The sequence below is a fragment of the Callithrix jacchus genome, chromosome 8 (assembly GCF_049354715.1).
Source record: "Callithrix jacchus isolate 240 chromosome 8, calJac240_pri, whole genome shotgun sequence".
NCBI classification, from domain to species: Eukaryota; Metazoa; Chordata; class Mammalia; order Primates; family Cebidae; genus Callithrix; species Callithrix jacchus.
This window is the reverse complement of record NC_133509.1, coordinates 109,798,068-109,822,215: the sequence shown is the minus strand read 5'-3', so window position 1 is coordinate 109,822,215 and position 24,148 is coordinate 109,798,068. Positions and strand designations below refer to the sequence as shown.

General features: G+C 44.4%; 1 protein-coding gene across 4 annotated transcripts; it reads right to left on the bottom strand.

Annotated features, from left to right (window-relative positions):
• Positions 1 to 1,634: 1,634 nt before the first annotated feature.
• On the bottom strand, positions 1,635 to 24,108 carry DLST (dihydrolipoamide S-succinyltransferase). Of its 4 annotated transcripts, XM_035261038.3 has the most exons (15): positions 24,014 to 24,108; positions 23,404 to 23,437; positions 20,133 to 20,181; positions 16,557 to 16,612; positions 16,355 to 16,429; positions 15,813 to 15,868; positions 14,596 to 14,707; positions 12,744 to 12,899; positions 12,324 to 12,403; positions 11,335 to 11,432; positions 6,700 to 6,830; positions 5,198 to 5,271; positions 4,818 to 4,901; positions 3,962 to 4,129; positions 1,635 to 3,188 (listed from the first exon to the last, which is right to left on the bottom strand). In XM_035261038.3, the coding sequence occupies exons 1-15, from the start codon at positions 24,074 to 24,076 to the stop codon at positions 3,054 to 3,056; spliced, it is 1,371 nt and encodes a 456-aa protein (XP_035116929.3). In that variant the 5' UTR covers positions 24,077 to 24,108; the 3' UTR covers positions 1,635 to 3,053. The 4 variants fall into 4 exon arrangements, with proteins under 4 accessions (XP_035116929.3, XP_054096183.2, XP_054096182.2 ...); XM_054240208.2 differs by lacking the exon at positions 20,133 to 20,181 and having other exon boundaries at positions 16,355 to 16,427; XM_054240207.2 differs by lacking the exon at positions 23,404 to 23,437 and having other exon boundaries at positions 16,355 to 16,427.
• Positions 24,109 to 24,148: the final 40 nt, after the last annotated feature.

Genomic DNA, 24,148 nt, shown 5'->3' with positions numbered 1-24,148 from the left:
GAAGAGGCTCAAGGTTCCTGGGGGGGGAATACCAGTTTCATCCTCACAGTGAGCCCTTGCAACAGAAAACTGAAGCTCAAAGAGGTTAAGAACACAACCTAGCCAGTTACAAGCTAGTTAGTGTTCCTTCTGCTACTCTAAGGCTGGACCACTTCCAACCACTGCTTCATAAAACACAAGTCACTTCTGGAACTTTTGTGCCTCATCCATCCAACACTACGCATCTGGCACTTTGTTGGGCCCTGAGTTTAGAATACTGTGGGTCCCAGCTCTTACAGTCGACCTCCTTTCAATAAAATGGGGCAAGTAACGCCTACTTTGCAGGTTTACCAGAGAAATGAAAGCTAACACCAAGTCCTGTTCTTCCTTTCATTCAACCTAATTCCTTTTTCTATCTATTAGAGATCTAGTCCTGCCCTCTGGGACCCACTTCCTTCACGTGACAGACCTTCACAGAGGGATGGCCTCACAGCAAGAGTACTCAGCAGAGAGGGAGGGACTCTGTGGAAGGACAAGGCTGTGTTTAAGCCTGGATGCCATCACACTTGCCACCTGCAGTCTAGGTTAGCTACCAACCCTATACACTCACCCTTACTGACCACTGCTTCTAGGTGGCCATCAACCCACCTGTTCATCTGTATTGACCATGAGCATCTTGGTACATGAGGTAATCAAATCCAAATGAAATGAGGTACCCCCACCCCTCCCCAATCCATCACTGAAATAATGCAAGCCCCCACAAAAAATGTAAGTCTACTGGTACTTTGAAAGGGCTTCACAAAGATGGTGATCCCAAATTCTAGAGTATGGCTTGACAGGCTCAAGGAAGCTGGGGCGCTACGAGGCTGATGCTTCTGGAAACTAAACAAATTCTAAGCCCCCCAGCTATCTGCATGGACCCCCTCCTTCTCAGTCACAGGCATTCCCAAGTTAACCTGAAAAGCTAGTTCAGGCCATGGTGGGAAGCAGCAGCCAGCCATGCCTCATTATACCGCCCTCCCTTTTGGAATTACTGTTAAAACAGACTCCTTAAGTCTGATGAGAAACATTTACAATTTTCTCTGAAGCCTGATGGCTGGAGGCTTCATCTGCATAAAACCTTGGTCTTCACAACCCCTTATTGTAACCCAGACACTCCCCGTTCTATTAATTCCAGATCTTTAATAACTTTTCAACCAACTGCCAATCAGAAAATCTTTGATTCTGCCTATGACAACACCCCTGGGGGCCTTGAGTTGTCTTGCCTCTCCAGACCAAAGCACTATACATCTTACATGTATTGACTGGTGTCTTATGTTTCCCTAAAACACATAAAACTAAGTTGTAGCCAAACAAACCACCTTGGGCACATGTTCTCAGGATCTCCTAAAAGTTCTGTCACAGGCCACTGGTCACTCATATTTGGCTCAGAATCTCTTCAAATATTTTACAGAGGTTGACTCTTTTTGTCAACACTTTCCTGGCTGGCAGCCAGGGTTCTATCTTCTGTCAAATTAGGATAGTGTTAACTTCCACACGTGAGATTTCACAAGCTAAGCAACAGGACCTTAAGTGGCTTTCAAACTAATGCGAGTGCAACACTGCTGCGGACCTGAACCTCCATAGCCAAAAGGAGCACAGATGCAGGAACCCTGTTTGAGAACATCTGCCCTTTAATTTGCATTTAAAATCTGTTTCTTTAAATACTTCAGTTACAAGTTCTGAATAGTGAAGACAGAGTAGTAGATGCTGCAGGCACTCAGTATTGGCTCCCACCCCTTCCCCCCTCCCCCACCCCCAGGCCTCACTTCTTGGCTCAAGATATGAACGGGCACTTTCTAATGGCCCCAATGTCAAATGTCAGCAGCCTCAGGCCTGGATGCAGTTAGATACAAAGCCATGAATCCCAGTAGCTTTCACAAGATACTTGCATTTAACCATACTCCAAGGAAATCCAATGATTGTGCCCAGATCCAAGGGTAGCACACCTTGGAAATGACCTCAACCATTTCCCCACAATGTACTAACACCCTCAGGGTGGCTTCCTACCATAGTCCATTGTCCTCCAGAACTGTGTCCTGCAGAGGAAGAGACAAGGCCCCGCTATAACGCAGGAAGGAACAAGAACTGCCTCCTCAGCCCACGTGCTTACACCAACTTAACTGAAAAGCTCAAGTCAATTTGAGGGAGACCTCCCTTCCCTAGTCTCTATCAGGCTCTGGCCCTTCCTCGGTCCCACTGCCATGATGTGGTAGAATCTGATTTAAATAAGAACAAGGTGCTGGAATGAGGCCCAGCAACCAGGAAAGGGTTTAGAAAGGGTTGCCACAACCCCAGGTGAGAGAGACTGTGCCAAGACAGATCTTCTTGGTGTGAGCCTATGATGGAGAGCATGAGGGCAGGTCTGGGCTCTCCTTCCATGAGGATTACATGTGACCTCAGGGGACCTCTGCCCTCTTCTCCCACTCACCCACCGAGATCCTCTGGCCTGTGCTTCCTGGAAGAGGTAGAAGAGGCATCTTGAAGTCAATGACAACAGAGAATGAAGGTGCCATTTAAGAAACAAAGCAGCACCTCTTTGCCTGTGTTCCATCCCTCCACACAGGTGGAATCAAGTGAGAATGTGCACAGCCAGGACAAAGGCTGCTCTGTGCTTGAGAGGCACAGCATCCTCCTAGTTGTCTCTGCAGAACAGACTTTCAGAAGACAGGAACTTAGTCATGTGGTCCCCGGGGGTTTCTCTATAGTATACTGGCACTAGGGAGAAGGAAAATCATCTTTGCAGAGGGCTGATGGAAGAAAGGCAGGAATATTAATGAACATCCATTAAGGCTCTCTCTCTCAAGCCTAAAGAATTAAGATATTCAAGGGTGAGACAGGTGCAGAGAGGGAGAGAGCCTGGCAGGAACACCAAGAAAAGACCTGTGACTGCTGGTTACATAGTGCTCTGCTTCCTTGCTTGAGGCCAACAGCATGTGCCTGCCTGTCACCAGGCAAACCTGGGACCCATGAGGGGGCAGGGGTAAGACTGGTTTTTCAGTTCCTGCATGATTTGTAGGGTGTGTGGCTTCCTCCTAAAGATCCAGGAGGAGGACTCTGGGATCCTCTACCGCCGCCTTGATTTTGCGGAGGAAAGTCACAGCCTCTCTGCCGTCAATCAGCCGGTGATCGTAGGTCAATGCCACGTACATCATGGGCCGCACCTCCACCTACAGAGAGGAAAGGTAAATAGGTTTCCCTCCAGCAAGCCAAAGACAGCCTTGCTGAAGGAGGAGATTCAGCATGGCCCATAAGAAAGTTCCCAATTCCAGAACCTTTCCTACTGATGTTGCCTCTGCATATTTACAGTATTTTCAAAGACCAAGCCTTACCCTCAGTGCAAAGCCTCCCCACTCAGAAACAAAGTTTACCAAGAAAACTGTCTTCTCACAACTGCCTTTTATATTTTGGTTTCACACAGGAGTTAGTGACCCAAAAGGATTCTAAACACAAGAATTCCCAGAAAGGTTTTTGATACCAACATAACTTCCAAGGGCCAGTTCAAGCCCCTTTTAATACTTCATTCTCTGAACTCCCAGGACACTTCCAAGCTTTATCATACAACTTGGCAGCTCACAGACTGACATGCCTAATTGTTATCTGTTTCCCAGGACAAGGAACCATCTCCACCTATATCCCCCAATCCACAGCAGCAAACAAGCCTTCTCAGCTCAGTGATTCTCCCACCTGAATGTGCATCAGGATCATCTGCACTTCAAGTCTGGGATGGGGTCTAAGAATATGCATCTCTAACAAGTTCCCATATGATGCTGATCCAGATCACAATTTGATAATCAGTGCCTCAGCTATTAATTAGAAACTAAGAAATGGAACTTAGGCCTGAAATTATGGTAAACGTTTTATAATTAGCACTTAGTTGGATTTCCCTGTCATCAAGACCTAGCCACTAGGACCTTAGGACCTTAGAAGTGATGGTTCCTACCTTGCCTCCTATAGCCACAGGCCTGTCAAAGATGGCATGCATGCCCAGGATGGCAGACTGAGGGGGGTTGATTATGGGCGTTCCAAAGAGGGAGCCAAAAACTCCTCCATTGCTAATGGTGAAGGTACCACCATCCATATCTTCAATGGCAAGTTCATTCTTTCGGGCCTAAAAACAGATTTCATAATTGTCATATTAAGCCAACCCAGCTTCCTTCACCCAAAATCATTCCCTAATCCCAGCACTTTGGGAGGCTGAGGCAGGACTGCTTGAAGCCAGGAGTTCAAGGCCAACCTGGGCAACACAGGAAGACCCCATCTGTACAAAAAACTTAAGAATTAGCCAGGCATGGTGGTGCACACCTGTAGTCCCAGCTACTCGGGAGGCTGAGGCAGGAGAATCGCTTGAGCCCAGGAGTACAAGGCTGCAGTAAGCAATGACTGCACCACTCCATTCCAGCCTAGCCAACACAGCAAGACCTTGTCTCTCAAAAAAGCAAAGGAAGCCCAGAAAGCTTTTATCTTAGATCAGTGGCACAAGTGCTGGCTTCCGTGTGACAGTTGTTCGGCTGAGGTGACCATGACCAGTGCTCCACCAAAGAAAAGGCACAATTTCGTTCAGCTGACTTCAAAGATCTTTTCTTTTCCAGCAGGTCTCATCTGATGAGATTTCAGTTACCAGAGCCTGGTAAACTCCACCAGATATATAAAATACTTAGCTCTCATGGGCCACTGTCTTTCCTAGGGGCTATGCACTTTACATTCCATGAGTGCTGCTTGCTGGTAAGCCCGGCCTTCAGAAGGCTCTCTTCCCTCGCCTGCCCAGCAGCTCACATACATGCATCTTTCTACCTTACCTTCTCTCCCAGTTCAGTGATGGTCCGTTCAATATCTGCATAATTCATAGCTTCCACATTCCTGATGACTGGAACCACCAGACCCTGATGGGGGTGAAGAGCTGTTTTCAGTTGCAAATTAATAGTATGTTTTATAATTACAACTCCTTTGATTCAACCAGTGGCATCCCCTCCCTAAAATGCCTTCATTACTCAACATGATTAACAGAAAGTCTTAAAAAAAAAAATGTGGTACGGTTTAAAAGAAAAAAAGGTTACTTTTACTAACTCCTTCTAAAAATACAGAATTAAAGAAATGATCTCTCTTGTGCAATCTCCTTCTTCACACAGATAAGGTGTGGATCTAAGACAAGTGTTCCCCACCTCTTGCCCCAACATACCCGTGGGGTGGCCACTGCAACACTGATGTCAATATAATCCCTGTACACCACCTCTTTGGTTGTATCATCAATCACTGTGAGAGAGAAAACACGTTACACACAACTCCCCAGGTTAAAGCTAATGAGTAATACTTGCATTAACAGAGTAAAAATCTGCAGAGCTTGACATAGTGTAGGCTGACCCACCACCATGAACACCAGTGCTTTATGCATAGCAGATGGCATTCCACTTACTCCCATCCCAACCAAGTATAGTATCTCCCAAGTCCCCTGACTGAGCATGGGCATAGGAGCATCCATTCCTTTGGCAACCCTAAGAAGGGCTGAACACCCTGTCTTACATAGAATAGGTATGCACTGAATTCTTGTCAAATAGCTCTACTCAAGCCCTCCCTCAGCAGAGAATGGCTAGGGTTAACAAATGTTCCAAAAAAGGGCAAATTAGCAAAGGAAAAGGGGAATAGAGATGCTGCCCAGTCTCTGCTTCCAACTCTCAACAAGAGGCAGAAAGGAGATCCAAGAGTAAGCGGGATGATCTGGCTTTGAATATGCTACCCTCAAGAGATGGCAAACCAGTACCTGAAAATGTACTCCTAGCACTAATGGGAAAAAAAAAGGCTTGGGAATCATTTCCACTTAAAGTCCATGTTGTACTGTTAAGATAAGACATCCAGAGGAAGCACGTAAAGTGAAAAAGAGGCCATGAGAATTTTGAGGGCTGCCTACATGTGTGGGCAAGCAGAAGGGGGCCACTGAAAAAGATGGAGACAGCCAATCAGGAAGGCTTGAGAAGAATGGGAAAAACAAAAAGAGGTATTTTGGGCAAAACAAAGATGGCCTTCTATTTCCCTGGAGTACACCACTCAATGAGAGGGACTAGGGCTTCTACTTCTAGACCTTTAGGGCCCTTGACACTGCTGAGGATGGCAAAGGTATTACTGCCCCCCTTTCCAATATCTCAAAGAACAGAGAAGTGTGTCAACAGAAAAACAAACTACTTGTTAGGTCAACACTACAATGACGCAGGTGAATAAAGAGGAAAGAAAATGAGTACCAAGTCCATGAAAGAGAGGCCAAGCCCAAGCTCCAGTGAGACCCATGACCTGAGATCGAAGGTCAGCTAGGAGCCTACACCAAGTGTGGAAGTCAGGCCCCAAGATAACAGGGCCTGTGAAGCTGGGGTGGGGAAGAAGCCAGAATATGAGCTTCCTCCTTGACAGGAGACAGCCTGGAGAGCTGGGCTATCCCAGAACTGCCTGCTGCCTGAGCAGCTGCTGAGCTGTGCACTGGGAAGAGAAACTTTTCTGCCCAGCTGCTGGGGAGAAAATAAGCACGATGCTGCTTCAGGAAGGTGAACCAAGAAATCCCTGGGGAAGACACTCATATTTCTACAGGTAGCAAATAAAAAGCGTTGGTTTGTTGATCCTCTGCATGTGCGAGCAGGTCTGTGCTCATATACCTACCTCCCAGGACCTCCCCAATTCTGGCCACAAGCAACTCACCTGCGTTTACAACAGGCTGTTCCTGCAAGGCAAAGGCTGAGGCCTTCACAAACGCTGACATGAAGCCTAGTTTGAGGTTATGTTTCTTCAAAAAAGCCTCTTTGTGCCGAGCCCTCATCTCCTGGATGTTACTGTAAAAACATATTACAAAACAAACTGACACAAAGCTTTGATTTTGACTTTCACACAGGTTTCTCACGCCAGGTACACAATCAGGTGAGAGCTTTTCCCTTACTCTGGACCATTACCTTAGTTCAAGTTTGAAACAGTCTGCCTGAGTTTAACACAGTAACTCTGTTCTTTTACAAAGAATATACAATATATTCTTTACAAAGGAATATAAAGGAATCAGGTCCAATCTGTCTTTAAGGTGGGTTGAACTCTTTACAGGCCTCATTCATAGTCTAGGAGTCACAGATTTCAGTGACACGTCATACGAACAAGAGATCATACAGCATACCAACATCCCTGCCCTGAATAACTGTAAGCTATCCATCCTGACAAAAATTATGTTTTAAAGTATAAACAAAACCTACAAAATAAGCAATATTCTTTTTATTTCTTATTGGAATACCAAAAAAAACCCCCACCAAATCTGAGTATAACTCCTGTGTGATATTCTTCCTATCTCTTGATTAGTGGAGATTAAAATAAAAACCTCACCAGTACATGAGGCTTCATGTAAGAAAAAGCAGTCATGACTATGCATGGAAGGGTATATAACCCAGTGTTCTTTCAAATTCATGGAAAGTCAGATTCATTCATCTTCATCTTTCCAGAGTTAGCAGTTCCATCCACTTTTTTTTTTTTTTTTTTTTTTTGAGACAGAATCTCACTGTTATCTGGGCTGGAGTGCCGTGGTGTGATCTTTGCTCACTGCAACCTCCACCTCTCGGACTCAAGCAATTTCCTGCATCAGCCTCCCAAGTAGCTGGAATTACAGGCAAGCGCCACCATGCCCAGCTAATTTTCTGTATTCTTAGTAGAGATGGGGTTTCTCCATGTTGGTCAGGCTGGTCTCGAACTCCCAACCTCAGTGATCTGCCTGCCTCGGCCTCCCAAAGCGCTGGGATTACAGGTGTGAGCCACTATGCCCAGCCTCCATCCACTCATTCTATCAAACAGGTACTAACACCTACTATATGTGAGGGTCAGGGCCAGGCACGAAGATAAAAGCTAATTAAGACACAGCTCTTGCCCTTAAGATTAGTTTAATGACTGTGATTTCCTTGGTAGTTAGAAAAGTGGTTACCTGTGGTACAGGCCTGTACCCTTCAGATTAAGCAGCAAGTCTTCTGAAAATCCTTTACAACATGAACAAGCCTTTATTTTTGGACCTTTTTTTTTTTTTTCCAAATACACATAGCAGAGTTAGTGGGAAATGGTTTTCCCATTACTTTGCTGCAGAAACCTCAGCATTTATCGGAATGCAGTAATGCAGTTCTATAATGAAAATTGAATTTAACTTTATCTCAAGGTCAAATGCTCAGTTCTCCCTTTCTCCCTCTAATGGCCTAATTCCACATTAGCATGAAAGGTAAGATATGGTACAATTTTAACAGCCCCTTCAGATCTTTTGTTTTCTGAAAAAGGAAATTTTTCAAGGGGGATTGATTGGGTTTAAAATGTTTGGTTTCCTGATTCTAACCTTATTTAGTGCTAGGATTACCACCCTAAAGACATTACTGGTTCCCAAGACACAAGAGCTGCAGAAGAGGGAAAGAGATGTGATAAACATCTCTGCTCTCAAACCTGCCCAAATGTTATTGTCTGGTCATTAAGTAGTTTCTATTTCAGAGCTCTGCCCTTGGAGGCAAAGGCTGAGACAATAGGGGAAGGGAGAAGGCCTGGAAATGTCCCTTATGGGTTAGCTGATAAGCAGAAGACCCAAAGGGCACTCTATCTAAACCAGATTAGGCTACAGCAAGACCGCAGGCAATTGTTAAGTGACACCTTGATTAGCTGCTGAAAGAAGATCCTGCTATTATGCTTACTTTCCAATCAAAGCTGTTGGGCCAACTGCATCTTTCAAGGCCAAAATATTTACATGTTTTGTCTTAAGAAATTGGGTAGAATTTCAACGTCCAATTCAATTTGGTATAATCTGGCCCTAATGCACTGAAACATAAGCTGCAGCCTTTGTGACTCATTAGTCAAGGTCCTTTCCTACATCCTATGAACAAGAGAGAAATCTTTGGCTTGAATGTCATCCAGTCTCTTTGAAAATTTCCCAACAGAATGGATGACATCTAGTAAAACAGGTCACAGAGCCCTACTCTGAACAATGCCACAGCACACTAACAAGAAAACACTCCCTTCTCCCTATTTTTCAAATCCCTTCCAAAGAAAAACAAATTTCTCTAAGGAAAAGTAGATTCACACACTAAACCCTCAGGACAAAAAGAAACAAAGAGATAACCTGAGACTTGATTTGCTTCCTGAATTAAGTATAAATTCCTACCCTGGCATTCCAAACATTCTGAAATAAGGATCCAACCTTCTTTACCATTCTTTGATACATACATAATCCTCACAGAAATGATTTCTAACAATTTTTCAAATGTGTCTTCTACTTTCCCATCTCAGGGTCTATACTGTTTACATCATCTGGGATGACCTTTCTCCACAACGTTGACAAAATGCTAGTCATTCTTGAAGACCTGTTAAAAATTATTTTCTGGCCAGGCATGGCAGCTCATGCCTGTAATCCCAGTGGGAGACCAAGGCAGCAGGGTGACTTGACACTAGAAGTTCGGGAGACCAGCCTAGGCAACATAGCAAGACCTTGTCTCTACAAAAACTAAAAAAATTGGCCATCGCTTCTCGGCCTTTTGGCTAAGATCAGGTGTAAAAAATTGGCCGAGTCTGGTGGCACACACCTGTGTTCCTAGTGGTCCCAGCCATCTGGAAGGCGGAGGCAGGAGGATTGCTTGAGCCTCCCAAGTAGCTAAGACTATAGGTCCACACCACCACACCTGGCTGATTTTTTTTTATTCTTGAGACAGAGTCTCACTCTGTTGCCCAGGCTGCAGTGCAGTGACTTGAGCTTAGCCACTACAACCTTCTTCTCCTGGGTTCAAGCAATTCTCATGCCCTAGCCTTCCGAGTAGCTGGGATTATACACATGTGCCACCTGGGTAATTTTTGTATTTTTAGTAGAGGCAGAGTTTCACCACATTGGCCAGACTGGTCTTGAAATCCTGGCCTTATGTGATCCACCCGCCTCGACTTCTGAAAGTGGTGTTGGGATTACAGGGGTGAGCTACCGCACCCAGCCTTCACTTGGCTAAATTTTAAAATTTATGTAGAGACAGAGTCTGGTAACGTTGCCCAGGCTGGTTTCCAACTCCTCAACTCAAGCAATGCTCCTGCTTTGCCCTCCCAAAAGCTCTGGAATTATAGGCAAGAGCCATGGCACCCAGCCTATATCCCCACTGAATTCCACAGTATAGTACTCTGTGTACAGTACATACTCAAAACATGTTTGTCAAATTTCTCTTCCTGACAGTGCTGATACTTGAACATATCAAAATCTTGAAGAAAACAGGTGAGTCAACAATTAGCTCACTATATAAATGAGCACACCTAGTGAATTAGTACCTTTGGTTAACATTCTCGGGTTATTTAAAAACACAACTTGTTTTCCATTTCGCTATCAAAGCTGGGTAAACTGAAAGACAAGCCCCGCCTATCTTTGCCTTTTCATCCACCCGATTCTGAATCTGTGTGAAAGAAGTAGGATGTGGTGCCCTGGCTCCAGGCATGCTGTCAAGGCCTCTCCATCCTGAGTGGGAGACCTGCACATAAACCATGTTGGCCTGGTTGCTCATCTCTGTTTGGCAACCTGACACCAGTCATTGTGTACGATTACGACTACTCTATCAGAAATCCTAAGATTCAGTTTTAAAAGTCTAAAACGCATACTTGCTTCAGCAGCACATACACTAAAAGTCTAAAACACTAAGTTGTTGGGTTTGGTTTTGTTTTGTTTCTTTGAGACAGGGTCTCAGTCTGTTGCCCAGGCTGGGGTGCAATGGCATGATCTCAGCTCACTGTACCCTCAACCTCTTGGGCTCAAGCGATCCTCCCATCTCAGCCCAAGCAGCTGGGGCTACAGGTGTGCACTACCACACCTGGCTAATTTTTGTATTCTCTGTAGAGATGAGGTTCCGCAGTGTTACCTAGGCTGGTCTTGAATTCCTGGACTCCAGCAATCTGCCTGCCTTGGCCTCCCAAAGTGCTAGGATTACAGGTGTGAGCCACTACACCTAGCTAAGGTTAAGGTTAAGGTCACGGAGAAGGCAGGCATAGTATCCGGAAGGCCAATTAGAGATGAAGCCAGTGGGTCACTCTGTGAAAGTCAACAATAAAGCAAAGAAGTACCTCTTCCCTGACAAGTTAGTTTTAGAATCAGCACTAGATAAAGACTGGGGCAAGTTCAAGTGTCCTCTCTTTCTTTTTAAAGACAGGGTTTCACCATGTTGGTCAGGCTGGTCTTGAACTCCCAACCTCAGGTGATCCACCTGCCTTGGCCTCCAAAGTGCTTGGATTACAGGCATGAGGAACCATGCCCGGCCAAGTTCAAGTGTTCTCTAAGAAAAAGGGCCTAGGGGATAAAAGGACTAGAGACACTACCTCATGTCAATCTCATTAAAAGTTGTCAGCATTGCACATGTATTCTGGGCCTCCTTCAGACGCTGAGCAATGCGCTGCCGCATCCTGTTCATTTTCTCCTGAAAGTGAAAGTGGAACAAGTATTGACAATCTGATCTCTCTGGGTCAAGCATTCGCCATGTAGTCAGAAATAGCACGACTTGCTACGAATGGAGGGCCAAGGACTACAGTATCTAAGTACAACAAGAGTGCCAGGATTCCCTTTCCTGTGGTGGCCCTTTCTCCTCCCAGCAAAAACAAGCCAAAACTACTCACTCAGATGTGCTTGAAGCTTGACCAAGAATGAAGGTTCAGAAACAGTGATTTAAAAACCAAAAACACTTTATGAAAGAATGCAGTGTAGTGTAGTCTAGCCAGCGTAAGAATCATAAGAGAAAGGGCAATTTCTATTGATAAAGACTGGCATGAGAATAGCTATTTGTGGAACGGAACCTCATAAGCAACAAACTTTTAAGGCTATCGTATTTTTACGAAGTATTCTCAGGCAGAGGAACCACACTCTTGACCATACTTCCTTGAGGTTTTATATCTGCAACTGACAGCTATTGCTACTGAATATTATCCCTTAGCTATAATAGCTAAGTATCCCAGAAGTACAGGAATAGAGCTCACTAAACCACCTCTCTGAAGTGTGTGACATCGTGGGAGGAAGGGGGTGAGTTACTAAGCTACCATCCCCTACAAATATTTAACTTACCCAAAGCTTTCATTGGTAGCATAATTTAGTGGGAAAAACCACTGAACAAAGTGTTCAGAAGACCTAGAGTTCTGGTCCTATCATTTGAAGGTTATGTGACTATGAAGAAGTTATATCCTAAACTCCCTTTCTTTGCCAAGGCTGAGGGAATAAGCTGCCAGTCATTCAAATGTAGGCACCACCACACCCATTCTCCAGTAATCAACACTGCCCCCCTGAGCCTCTTTCCTGGAAGTGGTCCTCAGAGGCTTACCCGATGTTCTGAACGCAGACTACCTTTGCCAGCTCCTGGCTCAGTTAGTGGAGGGGCAGCAGTGGGTTTTACTGCAGACACTGAAAATGAGAAGAGGATAAAGCTGTATCAGACAAGGAAAGAAACATCTACTGCGTTTGTGCCAGTGCCTTCATATGTACTGTCAATCTTCAAGATATTCTGAGGTATATTACAATCACTCCAACTTCACAGATGAACAATCTGCTCAGATGAATTAAGTGACTGGCCTGAAGTCACACAGCTAGTAACAGAAAGCTGAGATGCAAAGCAGGCCTTCAGATACAAAGTCTAGAATTCTTTCTACAAATCAGAACCATAGTTAGTCTTAGAGTTTACCCTGTGAGAGAACATATTGGATGAGATGTTCTCCCACTTGACACGTGGGAGTTGGAGGCCTACCAGGTTTGCTAGAAAGAGGTTGTGAGGGCAAGGGCACTGGTGGCATCTGAGTGGGTATGGGTGCTGCAGTGGGAGGAGGAACTGCCGCTGCTGTAGGCTCTGCTTTTGGGGCTGCAGCAGCAGGAGCTTCGGCTGGCTTGGCCTTAGCAGGAGCAGCTGAAAAACAAGAAAGATAGATGCCACTGGCACTGTTTGAAATGGAAAGCAACCAAATCACAGCTACTAAGCAAAATTTAGTGGCAAAAACTCTAGTTCCAAACAAGTAACAAATGTCTACTGGGTATCAGCAATACGCAAGGCACTATGAGACACATGTGCAATGACATAAGGCACTATTCTCTATTCCTCAGGGTCCCTAAATGTCTATCAGACAATTGGCTCAATTTAGCTCCCTTCCCAATTTCACAGCTATCTATTGAACAAATTCAGCAAGTACTTTCAAAGCACCTACGAAGCCCAAGAAAATGTAAACTTCCAAGCAAAAAACAAACAAAACAAACAAAAAACACTGAGGGAATTTAAAATATTGAAATGCATATATAAACATAATATATTTCTAATTACTGATACTCTCATCCTCTATTTTAACATTATATATGCAAGAATACTAATAAAAAATAGGATGGGCACGGTGGCTCACACCTATAATCCTAGCACTTTGGGAGGCAAAGGTGGGCAGATCACAAGGTCAAGAGATTGAGACCATCCTGGCCAACATGGTGAAACCCCATCTCTACTAATATAAAAACTAGCTGGGCGTGGTGGCGCGCACCTGTAGTTCTAGCTACTCAGGAGGCTGAGGCAAGAGAATCGCTTGAACTCAAGAGGCAGAGGTTGCTGTGAACCACGATCACGCCACTGCACTCCAGCCTGGCGAGAAGAGTGAGCGAAACTCCATCTCAAATAAAATAAAAAATAAATTTAAAAAACTAAAATAAAAGGTTCATCAAGGGTTTACTCAGGCTTAAGAAAGCGCTTCATCGAGGATGACTCATAAATCACTAAAGTGGCCAAGTAATAATCTCACAACTTTAAACGAAATGTTTGTTTCTATTTTTTACCCATCTGAACATTATATCCAAGGTTAATGCTAAGACAAACATCTGCAACAGGAGGACTATTCTGATTTCCTAGCCTTCTACCATACATATTTTCTACCCTGAGCATCTGGTCTTGTCCTGATTAACCTTCAATGATGCGGTCTACCTGCTTTACGAGTGTAACAGTGAAAAAGAAATAGACTTTTGTGGCTTGTTGGTCTAGGGGTATGATTCTCACCCAGGAAAAAGAAATAGTCTTTTTAGTGGTTATAAAATTTAACAGATAAACTGTTATTAAGTTCTAATCCTATTAGGTCCACTACAAATTCTTTTCTCCTTCCTTCCCAAGAGAAATACCAATCCTTCCTAGAGATGATATGAGAGAATAGATGTGAAAAGAAACAACACTGAATTCCCCATAATAGACAATGAGAGTTTCCTTTGAGCATTATGTCAGTGCTCAAAAAGTTTTGAAGCATTTCAGATTTTGAATTTTCAGTTTTGGAGCACTTCAGATTTTGGATTTTCAGATTAGGTATGCTCAATCTGTCTATCTGTAAGAAAAGGTCCCATTTCTCAGCTCCTGCTAAGAAACACCCATGGAAAGAACAGAGTGCAATATTTTTTAAATAAACTTTTCTTCTAGAAGTTGACATTTTAAGTTCACACTATATAAATTTCCCCTTTATTCCCTCAACTAAGAGCAGCTGGAATGACAGAGTCTTGACATATCAGAGAATTAGCACATTATGCTCAGTCCCAATCCCAACAGGGAATACTGGAGACCTTGACCACCAGGAGAACTTCTTTACCACCAGTTTTCCTGAGTGTGAAAAGTGGAGTGCCTCCTTCGACTTTTCCCCCATCAGGTACCAAAAGAGCTTCAATCACGCCATTTGCTGGTGATGGAACCTGCACAGACGTCTGAAAGAGGAAGACAGATGGAAGAAGCCCAAATGTTTATCCAGTATTAGAGTTGGTATAGAATCTCCAATAAGTCACAATAGTTGCAACACAGACATATAAAGCCCTGCACACAAACACCTAAGGCCAAACTTTCAGAGCAAGGGGGATGACAAGTCATCACCATTGTGAAGATTCATTCTTTCTGTCCTTTCTCAGAAACATTCAGGCAATATTCAGTTAATAGGTTTCCAAGTGATACAGGAAAAACAAACAGCTCATTTACCCTCTCCACCCCTCCCCGCATCACACACTATAAGACTAAAGCTAATTGAAGTACAACACAGTGAACAATCAATCTAAAGTTAAATGTGGGCCAGGCAAGGTGGCTAATGCCTGTAATCCCAGCACTTTGAGAGAGCAAGGTGGGCAGATAATCTGAGGTCAGGAGTTTGAGACCAGCCTGGTAAAACCCTGTCTCTACAAAAAATACAAAAATTAGCCAGGCATGTGGCATGCGTCTGTAATCCCAGCTACTAGGGAGGCTGTGGCATGAGAATTGCTTGAAGCTGGGAGGTGGAGGTTGCAGTGAGCTGAGATCAGGCCATTGCACTCCAGCCTGGGCAACAGAGCAAGACTCCATCTCGGAAAAAAAGGAAGTTAAATGTAAAAAAATTTTTTTAAATTGAGCGAATCCAATAATTTTACAACTGAGGTCAGAGCTAGTTAAAAATTATCTCTAGCCGGGTGCGGTGGCTCACACCTGTAAACCCAGCACTTTGGGAGGCCGAGGCGGGTGGATCACGAGGTCAAGAGATCGAGACCATCCTGGTCAACATGGTGAAACCCCATCTCTACTAAAAATACAAAAAATTAGCTGGGCGTGGTGGCGCGTGCCTGTAATCCCAGCTACTCAGGAGGCTGAGGCAGGAGAATTGCCTGAACCCAGGAGGCGGAGACTGTGGTGGGCTGAGATCGCACTTGCACTCCAGCCTGGGTAACAAGAGCAAAACTGTCTCAAAAAAAAAGAATTATCTCTAAACAACAGTTAAGTCCCCGTTTCTTTCATTAGGTTAACAAACTAAGGGAAGACCATGAAAAACTGGTACATATATGATAAGCCTACCTTGTCAGTTTCAATCTCACAAACCACTTCATCTTCTGCAACTGTGTCTCCAACAGCTGAAAAGACAATCAAAGGCTACCTGTTAACAGGGAGCCTCCAGTAGCCACAAACGCATTTTGGCAGGTATGTTATAAAAACCCTTTCCTACAGGGCCAGGGGAAAGTACATATGTAAAGAAAAAAGCAGAGCTATAAACTCTACAATATCCTGGGGGAAGAGGAGAATTTCAGACAGCACTTAAACTTAAGTGAGAGAAGCCCCACACAGTGGTTCATGCCTGAAATCCTAACACTTTGGGAGGCTGAGGCAGGTGGATCACCTGAAGTTAGGAGCTCAAGACCAGCCTGGTCAATATGGTAAAACCCTGCCTCTAATAATAATAATAAATTAGCCAGGCATGGTGGTACGCATCTCTAATCCCAGCTACTTGGGAGACTGAGGCAGGAGAATCACTTTACCCTGGAAGGTGGAGGCTGCAGTGAGCTGAGATCATGCCACTGCACTCCAGCCTGGGAACAGAGTGAGAGGAAACTAAATCTTACCTTTCTCCCACCTGACATCTCCCTCTGTAACAGATTCTGCAAATGCTGGGGTTTTGACTGTAACCAACTCATCCTCTAGGAAAAATGCAAAAAAGAAAATCACAAGTAGTTCATTATTTTTCCTTTTTAATATTTTTCTTTAAACTCAATCAATTGTTGCTCTTCCCACAAAATTCCATTCCCAAGAAGGCAGGTAACTTACTGCACACAGCCGTAGTTCTGAAGAAGCGAACACTGAAGACACTACTGTTGTTAATGCTACAAAAGAAAAACACGTTAACTCCTTTAGCAGGTGAACTACTCACATTTTAGTCTAATTAATGCCCCATGGGTCACCTTCCCCTTAAACAGTGATTCTTGACCGGGGTGTCCATCAGTGTTACCTGGGGAGAAACTTTTTTTTTGAGACGGAGTTTTGCTCTTATTGCCCAGGCTGGAATGCAATGGAACGATCTTGGCTCACCACAACCTCTGGCTCCCTGGTTCAAGCCATTCTCCTGCCTCAGCCTCCCAAGTAGCTGGGTTTACATGCATGTACCACCACACCTGGCTAATTAGGTAGAGATTCTCCATATTGGTCAGGCTGATCTCGAACTCTTGACCTCAGGTGATCTGACTGCTTCGGCCTCACAAAGTGCTAGGATTACAGACTTGAGCGGTACACCCTGCCTGAGAGGAACTTTTTCAAAGTTCACAGGTCTAGGTCCCTCTCCCAGGGATTCTGACTCAGCAAGTCTGGAATACAGCCTAATGACCCAGGTACCTTAAACAGTGAGCTCCACAAGTATGCCCAGGTCCCTGTGTTCCAATGCAAAGGCAGCTCTCACAAAATAGACTTACATTTGGTTCTTTATAGAAAAAAAAAAAGCACCCTGATCCTTTGCAGACCAAAAGGACTTAGCTTCTTGATTATGTTGTTTGTTTAAGAGATAGGGTCTTGCTCTGTCACCCAGGCTGGAGTGTAGTGGCATGATAATAGTTCACTGTAATCTTGAACTCCTGGTTGAGGGATCCTCCCACCTCTGCCTCCCGAGTAGCTGGCACTACAGGCATATGCCACCCAGCTAATTTTCAAAATTACTTTTTGTAGACTCTGGATTTCATTGCCCAGACCGGTCTCCAAGATCCCATCCAAAGCACTGGGATTATAGGAGTGAGCCACCATACCTAGCCAGATTTCTTGCTTAACTAAATTCAAGATAGATATATGGCTTGCCCAGGGTACAAGCCATTGTGCAAGGTATAATGGAAATTTCTGCCCTCAAGATTACAGATTTAGATCAGATAAGGCAGCAAGATTAATAAGGTTAACTCGGAAGTAAAACAAGGTATTATGCCAAACAAACACACACACACACGCGCCCCCCCCACAAAACAAACAAAAAAACCACACACAAACTCCATCTGGATCTCTTTTTTTTTTTTTTTTTAAAAGATGGGGTTTCACCATGTTGGTCAGGCTGGTCTTGAACTCCCTACCTCAGGTGATCCGCCCGCCTTGGCCTCCAAAGTGCTTGGATTACAGGCATGAGCCACCACGCCCAGCCTGGTATCTCCTACTCTGTTCTCTTGCTAGAAGGCAGCACATCAATATATTCTGGACTCACTGAAAAGGAACTTCAGAGACCAAGGTGGTTTCTGATATGGCCTTTACAGTAATAATATAACTGTTTATATATATAACTGTCCAGTTGATATAACTGGAGAATGAGATCACCCTGTATGCACAAAGCCATTAACAGCGGTTACCTCTGAGGGTGAGAGATGTAGACATATATGGTATCTATGGTTATATGTTGCATGCACACTTGCACAATTTGGGAGAATGATTTGGATGGGGACTTTTACTTTCTGCACTTCAGGATTGTTTGAATATTCTACAACAAACACGTTTACAACAGAAAAGTAAAATAGATTTAAGTTGGTAACTATAAGGTCTATACACAACCAAGAAAAAAGTGAAGATATTTAAAAACTACAGAATGCAAAATGTTCTACATATAGTTTGTAACCATGAAAAGTACATGCCCATAGGCAAGAGCTAACAGGTAACACACAAGTGCAGAGGCTGCTCTCCAGTCATCCAGGAACCCTGAGTGGTGGCCACCACTGTTAAGAAGCATTTGCAAGGCTAGAGGACAAGGATAAAAGTCTTCTCACGGACATCCTTTTTACTTTTTGAATTTTTAAACATGTAAATATAACACCTATTAAGTGGAAACATAAAACCAAAAATTGTTTTACAATAAAAGATTTCTTAAAGTGGGTACCTTATTCACCGAGGCACAACACACAGAAAATACTGGATTAGGGTGACATGATTATGGGTGATCCCACATAAAGTTTACTTTTTTCTTCATTATTTACTTTCAAATATTTAATGTATTTATTGTAGAGATTCATGATTGCTCCAATTTTCATTGGATTGCAGATGAGTGATACACTTTGAATCTCTAAATAACTAGATGCTCACTGCAGATTAGAAATAGCAAAAAAAATAGTTACAATGGGATTATACCATAGAGTAGAAAATGAAATCATTTTGTAACCTGCTTTTTCCCACTTTTCAGAGTGTGAACCTGTGAAGCATACTACAGTTTAACCAATCCCTTGCTCTGTCATTTTGAGAGAAATCTTATTATATCAGGAGTTCTTCAGTATAGATTCCTAGAAATGGAATTGCTAGACCAAAAGGCATACATAATTCAAAGACTTATGACCACCAAACTGCCCTCCAAAATAACATAGGAATTCATATTTCTAGTACTGAGTGCAACATTTTCTCAATTTAAAAAAAAACAGCCAGGTACCATAGCTCATGCTTGTATCCCCCACTTTGGGAGGCTAAGGCAGGTGGGTGGATTACCTGAGCCCAGGAGTTTGAAACCCTGGCACCATGGCAAAACACCCCATCTCTACAAAAAATATAAAAATCAGCTGGGCATGGTGGCATGTGTCTGTAGTCCCAGTTACTCAGGAGGCTGAAATGAAAGGATCACTTGAGCCTAGGAGGCTGAGGATGCAGCAAGCCAAGATCATGCTACTTCACTCCAGCCAGGACAGAGCAAGATCCTGTCTCAAAACAACAACAAAAAATCCTCATTGTGATGCACATTAAGGAAGAAGTTTATCTGTTGACCCCTTTACTTTGAGGATTCTCCCTGTAGACAAAGCAGCCTGACAGCTGTTGAACAGGTTACTAGAGAGCATTCTCTTAGCACCACCACAAAAACACCTGGAATGCAAAGCAGCATTTAAGCAACATTAATAAGCAAAAATTAATCTGAAACACACGAGTGGCCTTTCTCCAAACTCTGCATTATGCAATAACAGTATTCCCTCCAAACTAGTCAGTCCCAGGACTCAACCAGTTTTATGCTTTTATTCTTTTTAAAATGAGTAACTATGCTACTGAGAGGATGGCTCAATCTCTACAATAAATGTAACCTTGAGCCCTTCAGCTGACTTATACCCAACTAGAATATCCAAGAGCACCCTTCTATACTTATCCCATAAAAAGAGGGTTCCAACCTAATTTTCATTATAATCTAAATACCTGTGGAGAGCAAGCACACTCCCAGTTCAACACCTGACATGGGGCTGATGCTCAAGGAACATCATATGGGAAAAATGAATATCAAGGTTAGTTTAGGGACTCAACATAACCACTTCAATTGCTAGATCTGGAGGCCAGTGAGGAAATCAGATGGTCAAATTTAGAACTGATGTCTTAAAAATACCCCGTGGCCACATATCTGTATGCCCCAGTGATACTTACACAACCTTCCTGCTGTTAGGGTAACCTGGTCCCTGGCATAAGGAGACCCCTGCAAGAAACAAAACAACTCTTAACCAACAACTCTTATCTCACAAAGGATACATTCTGGGAATGTAGGTCTGCTCACCCCCAACCCTGAGACAGAACAGAATCAACTACAGGCAATGGATATAATCTTTATCATAATGTCTTGCTTCTCAAACTTTTCCAAAGTAGCCTTAATGGCAGACAGCACTGGGTATTTGAGGTTAAGAGTGGGTATGTGTTTGGGAAAGGAAAGAGAAAAAATTTGATGGCACAGCCCAAAGTGATTATATAATCTCATTTACCTTAAAAAGTCACTTTTCATTATTTCTTTATGTTTTCATAATAAAATCTCTACTCACCAAGTCTTCAAATACAATTGAAGCTTAAGAAAGATATGGGATGATGGCCGGGTGTGGTGGCTCACCAGCACTTTGGGAGGCGAGGCAGGCAGACCACAAGGTCAAGAGATCAAGACCATACCGGCCAACTCAGTGAAACCCTGTCTCTACTAAAAATACAAAAATTAGCTAGGTGTGGTGGCACGCACCTATAGTCCCAGCTACTCAGGAGGCTGAGGCAGGAGAATAGCTTGAACCAGGGAGGAGGAGGTTGCAGTGAGCCGAGATCGCACTACTGCACTTCAGCCTGGGCCACTGTCTCAAAAAAAAAAAAAAGAAAAGAAAGAAAGATATGGGATGGCTATACATAACCCAATTTGAGAAGCAAGGAGGACATGTGGTCTGGGTTTGAAAAGATTGGGCTAAAAATCTTATCACCTGAACCCTAGTAGCAAAGACTCAGCTACTTCAGGATCAGGGTCTTCAGCATGTCCTAGGGCTGAGAAAATCATGTGCCCACCTTTCAATTACTGACTTCCCATGCCTTTCTGAAGTCTTCCACCCTGGTCACTCTCAAAAAGGTGACAGCCCCTTTCTGCCCACCAGCTGTCCTTACAACAGTTAAGTGCATTTCCCCATCTGTTGACTAGTAACTACAGCTGCCTCTTCTGAATATATTGTCTTTTTTTTTTTCCCCAGATTAACAACTCTTTCTGAACCATGGGCTCAAGAGACTCTAAATGAGAGCTAGCTCTCTCTTACTCCCACCTTCTCACAAACATCCCAAGATAGGTAAGCCAATCACCTCTATGTCCAGCAGCCAATGACTATGCAGTGCAAAATTCAAGCACAGTATCTTTTTCAACTAGAACAGCTGGCAGCCCACACTGATTTTTGGAACCTGGAGTCCAATTCAGAGTTCATCCTACAGCAAGTTTCACCGATACAGCACTTTAGGTTTATAAAAAGCTTTCACATAATGACCTCATTTTGACTTTCAGTGTCACAACTCTCTGAAGTGGAACGACCATCTGCCATTATTCCCATTTCACATATGTAGGGCTTCTGGAGGTTAAGTGACTAGCCCAAGCCAAAATGCAAATCCCAAGTGCAAGGCTCTTTCCATTGCCCTGCCCACCCATAAAGTGGAGAACACGTTTGCTGGCATTGTTCAGAATTCCCACTTGAAAAACATGTTATTGAGAGTCCACTACAAGCTCACGTTGTGCTAGGTGCCTTATGTCCTCATAACTCTTAGAATAAAGTCCACACAATTTATTCGATCCTGTACCATCCAGCCCACTCTATCCTTCCAGCCAGACAGGCTTCTTCCCATGTCTATCACTGGCCAAGTCCTTTCCTGTCTGAAAACCTTTGCACAAACAATTCACTTTGCCTGGAATATCATTTTTCTTGGCTCTTTTATATTGAAGTCTCAGTTAAATGTCACTTCTTCAAGGAAGCCTTTACTGACATTCCCAACCTTCCCCAGCTGGGCTACATCATGCCACCCTCTCATCACCCTTTATTCCTTTCTGGTAGTAACCACAATTTAATTACACCCTTGTCGGAGCATAAATGTGTATTTGCTCTCTCTCCAGTTAGCCCATAAAATCTCGAGGCTAGAGACAATCATCGAGGCTAGGATAGGTGTATCCCTATTACGTAGCACAGTGGCTGGCTTATAGTAAGCACTTAATAAATGATCTGCTGAGTCCTTGAGTAAATGAGAACATGGTGGGCTAAGAGTTCAGGCTGGGTCAGGTAGACCTGGCTTGATCAACCGCTGGGTGGGTGACCTTGGCCAAGGCTTTTAATCTCTCTTGTCTAGGGTTATGCATTTGTAAAATAGAGAAAACACTTCTTAGTATTTTGTGATTAACTAAAAAGTTCACAGAAAGCACTCATAAATGCTTGGTACAAAGAAAGTCCACAAGATCAACTCATTCAACAAATACTTAGGCATATAACAGAAAATTAGCTATGAATGACCATTGTTAATTTTTTTTTCAAAACTATTGGGATAAAATCTAAACTCCGTCAAACAGTTTCTACACCATCTTCTATCTCATGCCACTCTCCCTTAACTAAAATACTCTGGCCAAATCACCTTTTTTCTAGTTCTTAAGTTCTGCCAACCTCTTTTCTTCCTGAAGATCTTCGTGCATGCCATTCTCTTTTTCCTGGGCTTCACTGGGTTAGCTCCGTCACATTCTGCTGGCCATAGTGTTTTTTGTTTTGTTTTGAGTCGGAGTCTTGCTCTGCCGGCCAGACTGGAGTGCAGTGTCAGAATCTCGGCTCACTGCAACCTCCGCCTCCCAGGTTCAAGCAATTCTGCCTCAGCCTCCCAAGTAGCTGGGATTACAGGCACACACCACCACGCCCGGCTAATTTTTGTATTTTTAGTAGAGACGGGGTTTCACCATGCTGGCTAGGCTGGTCTCGAACTCCTGCCCAGGAAGAATGATCTCCGCGCGTAGGCCTCCCAAAGTGCTGGGATTACAGGCCTGGGCCACGGTGCCCGGCCGTATTTTTATGTGACCTCCTCAAAGAAGGCTCGTCTGTCCACCCTCGTGTGTTTCCTTCTCAGCATTTACAGAACGTTGTCACTGTTCACTTGTTTGGCAACTGACACTTTCCAACTAGCCTGGGAGCTCCACGAGAGCAAGAATTGTACACTGCTGTATTCACTGCTGTATCCCTAGCGCAGGGCCTGACAGCAGAAACTTAAAAACTACAAGCTAAATGAGTAAATGATAGCCCATGATTATGTAGAATTGTGTCTCACTACTCTCTAAATCGAACTGCCTTTAAATATTATGAGAAACACAGGCACCCCCGAGTTCCTCACATACGGCTCTGCCCAGGAGGAGAGCATTTTAGGTGACGGCAAGGGCAGAACTTACCAGGCAGGGAACGTCTCCCTAGAGGGCAGTTCCCCTGTTGAGAAAGAAGACATTATCGACATCACCCAAGACGAAAAAAAAAACAAACAGGAATTCTTTTAAGTATACGCTCAAAGCTGTCCCAGTGCTGGTGACAGGTGAATCTCGTAACTCCGAAGGTAAATGTAACACACCGGGCTGGCAAACCCAATCAACACGCTGGGCCTGCCAAACTATCTCAACTTCCCAATGGGACTCACTAATACCCACAGATTTTAACAGAGCAAGAGGAGACGGGCGCCGAATCCCGCCAGAAGACTCCGCCGCGCCTCCTCCCCAACTCTGAGTCAAGTATGTGGACGGGCGCGGCTCCCCAGCTCCCGCGCGGAGGGGGGGGTAAGGCAGGAAACGTTCTCCGCGGGCTGCCTGGAGAAGGCAGGGGGCCGCCGGGCTCCGCAAGACGGTCCCGAGGACAACCACAGCCCCGGGCCGCCCAGCCCGCGCGGCCTCCGCGTCCCGGTGCCCTTGGTGCCCGGGCTGGCCGGCGCGCCGCGCCCCTGCCTTCCAGGTCACCTGTCCGCCCGCCAGCAGTCTCCTCATCCGTTGGGGCCCCGGCTAGGCCAGATCGTACCTTCTGGAAGGCGGAGAGCGAGCGGCTAAATGCCCGAGACACACAGCGGGACCGGGACAGCATCGCGGCTGCGGAGCCGAGGGCGGGCGGACACCGGATATAGGGCCCGGCAACAACCGGAAGTGGGGCGGACCG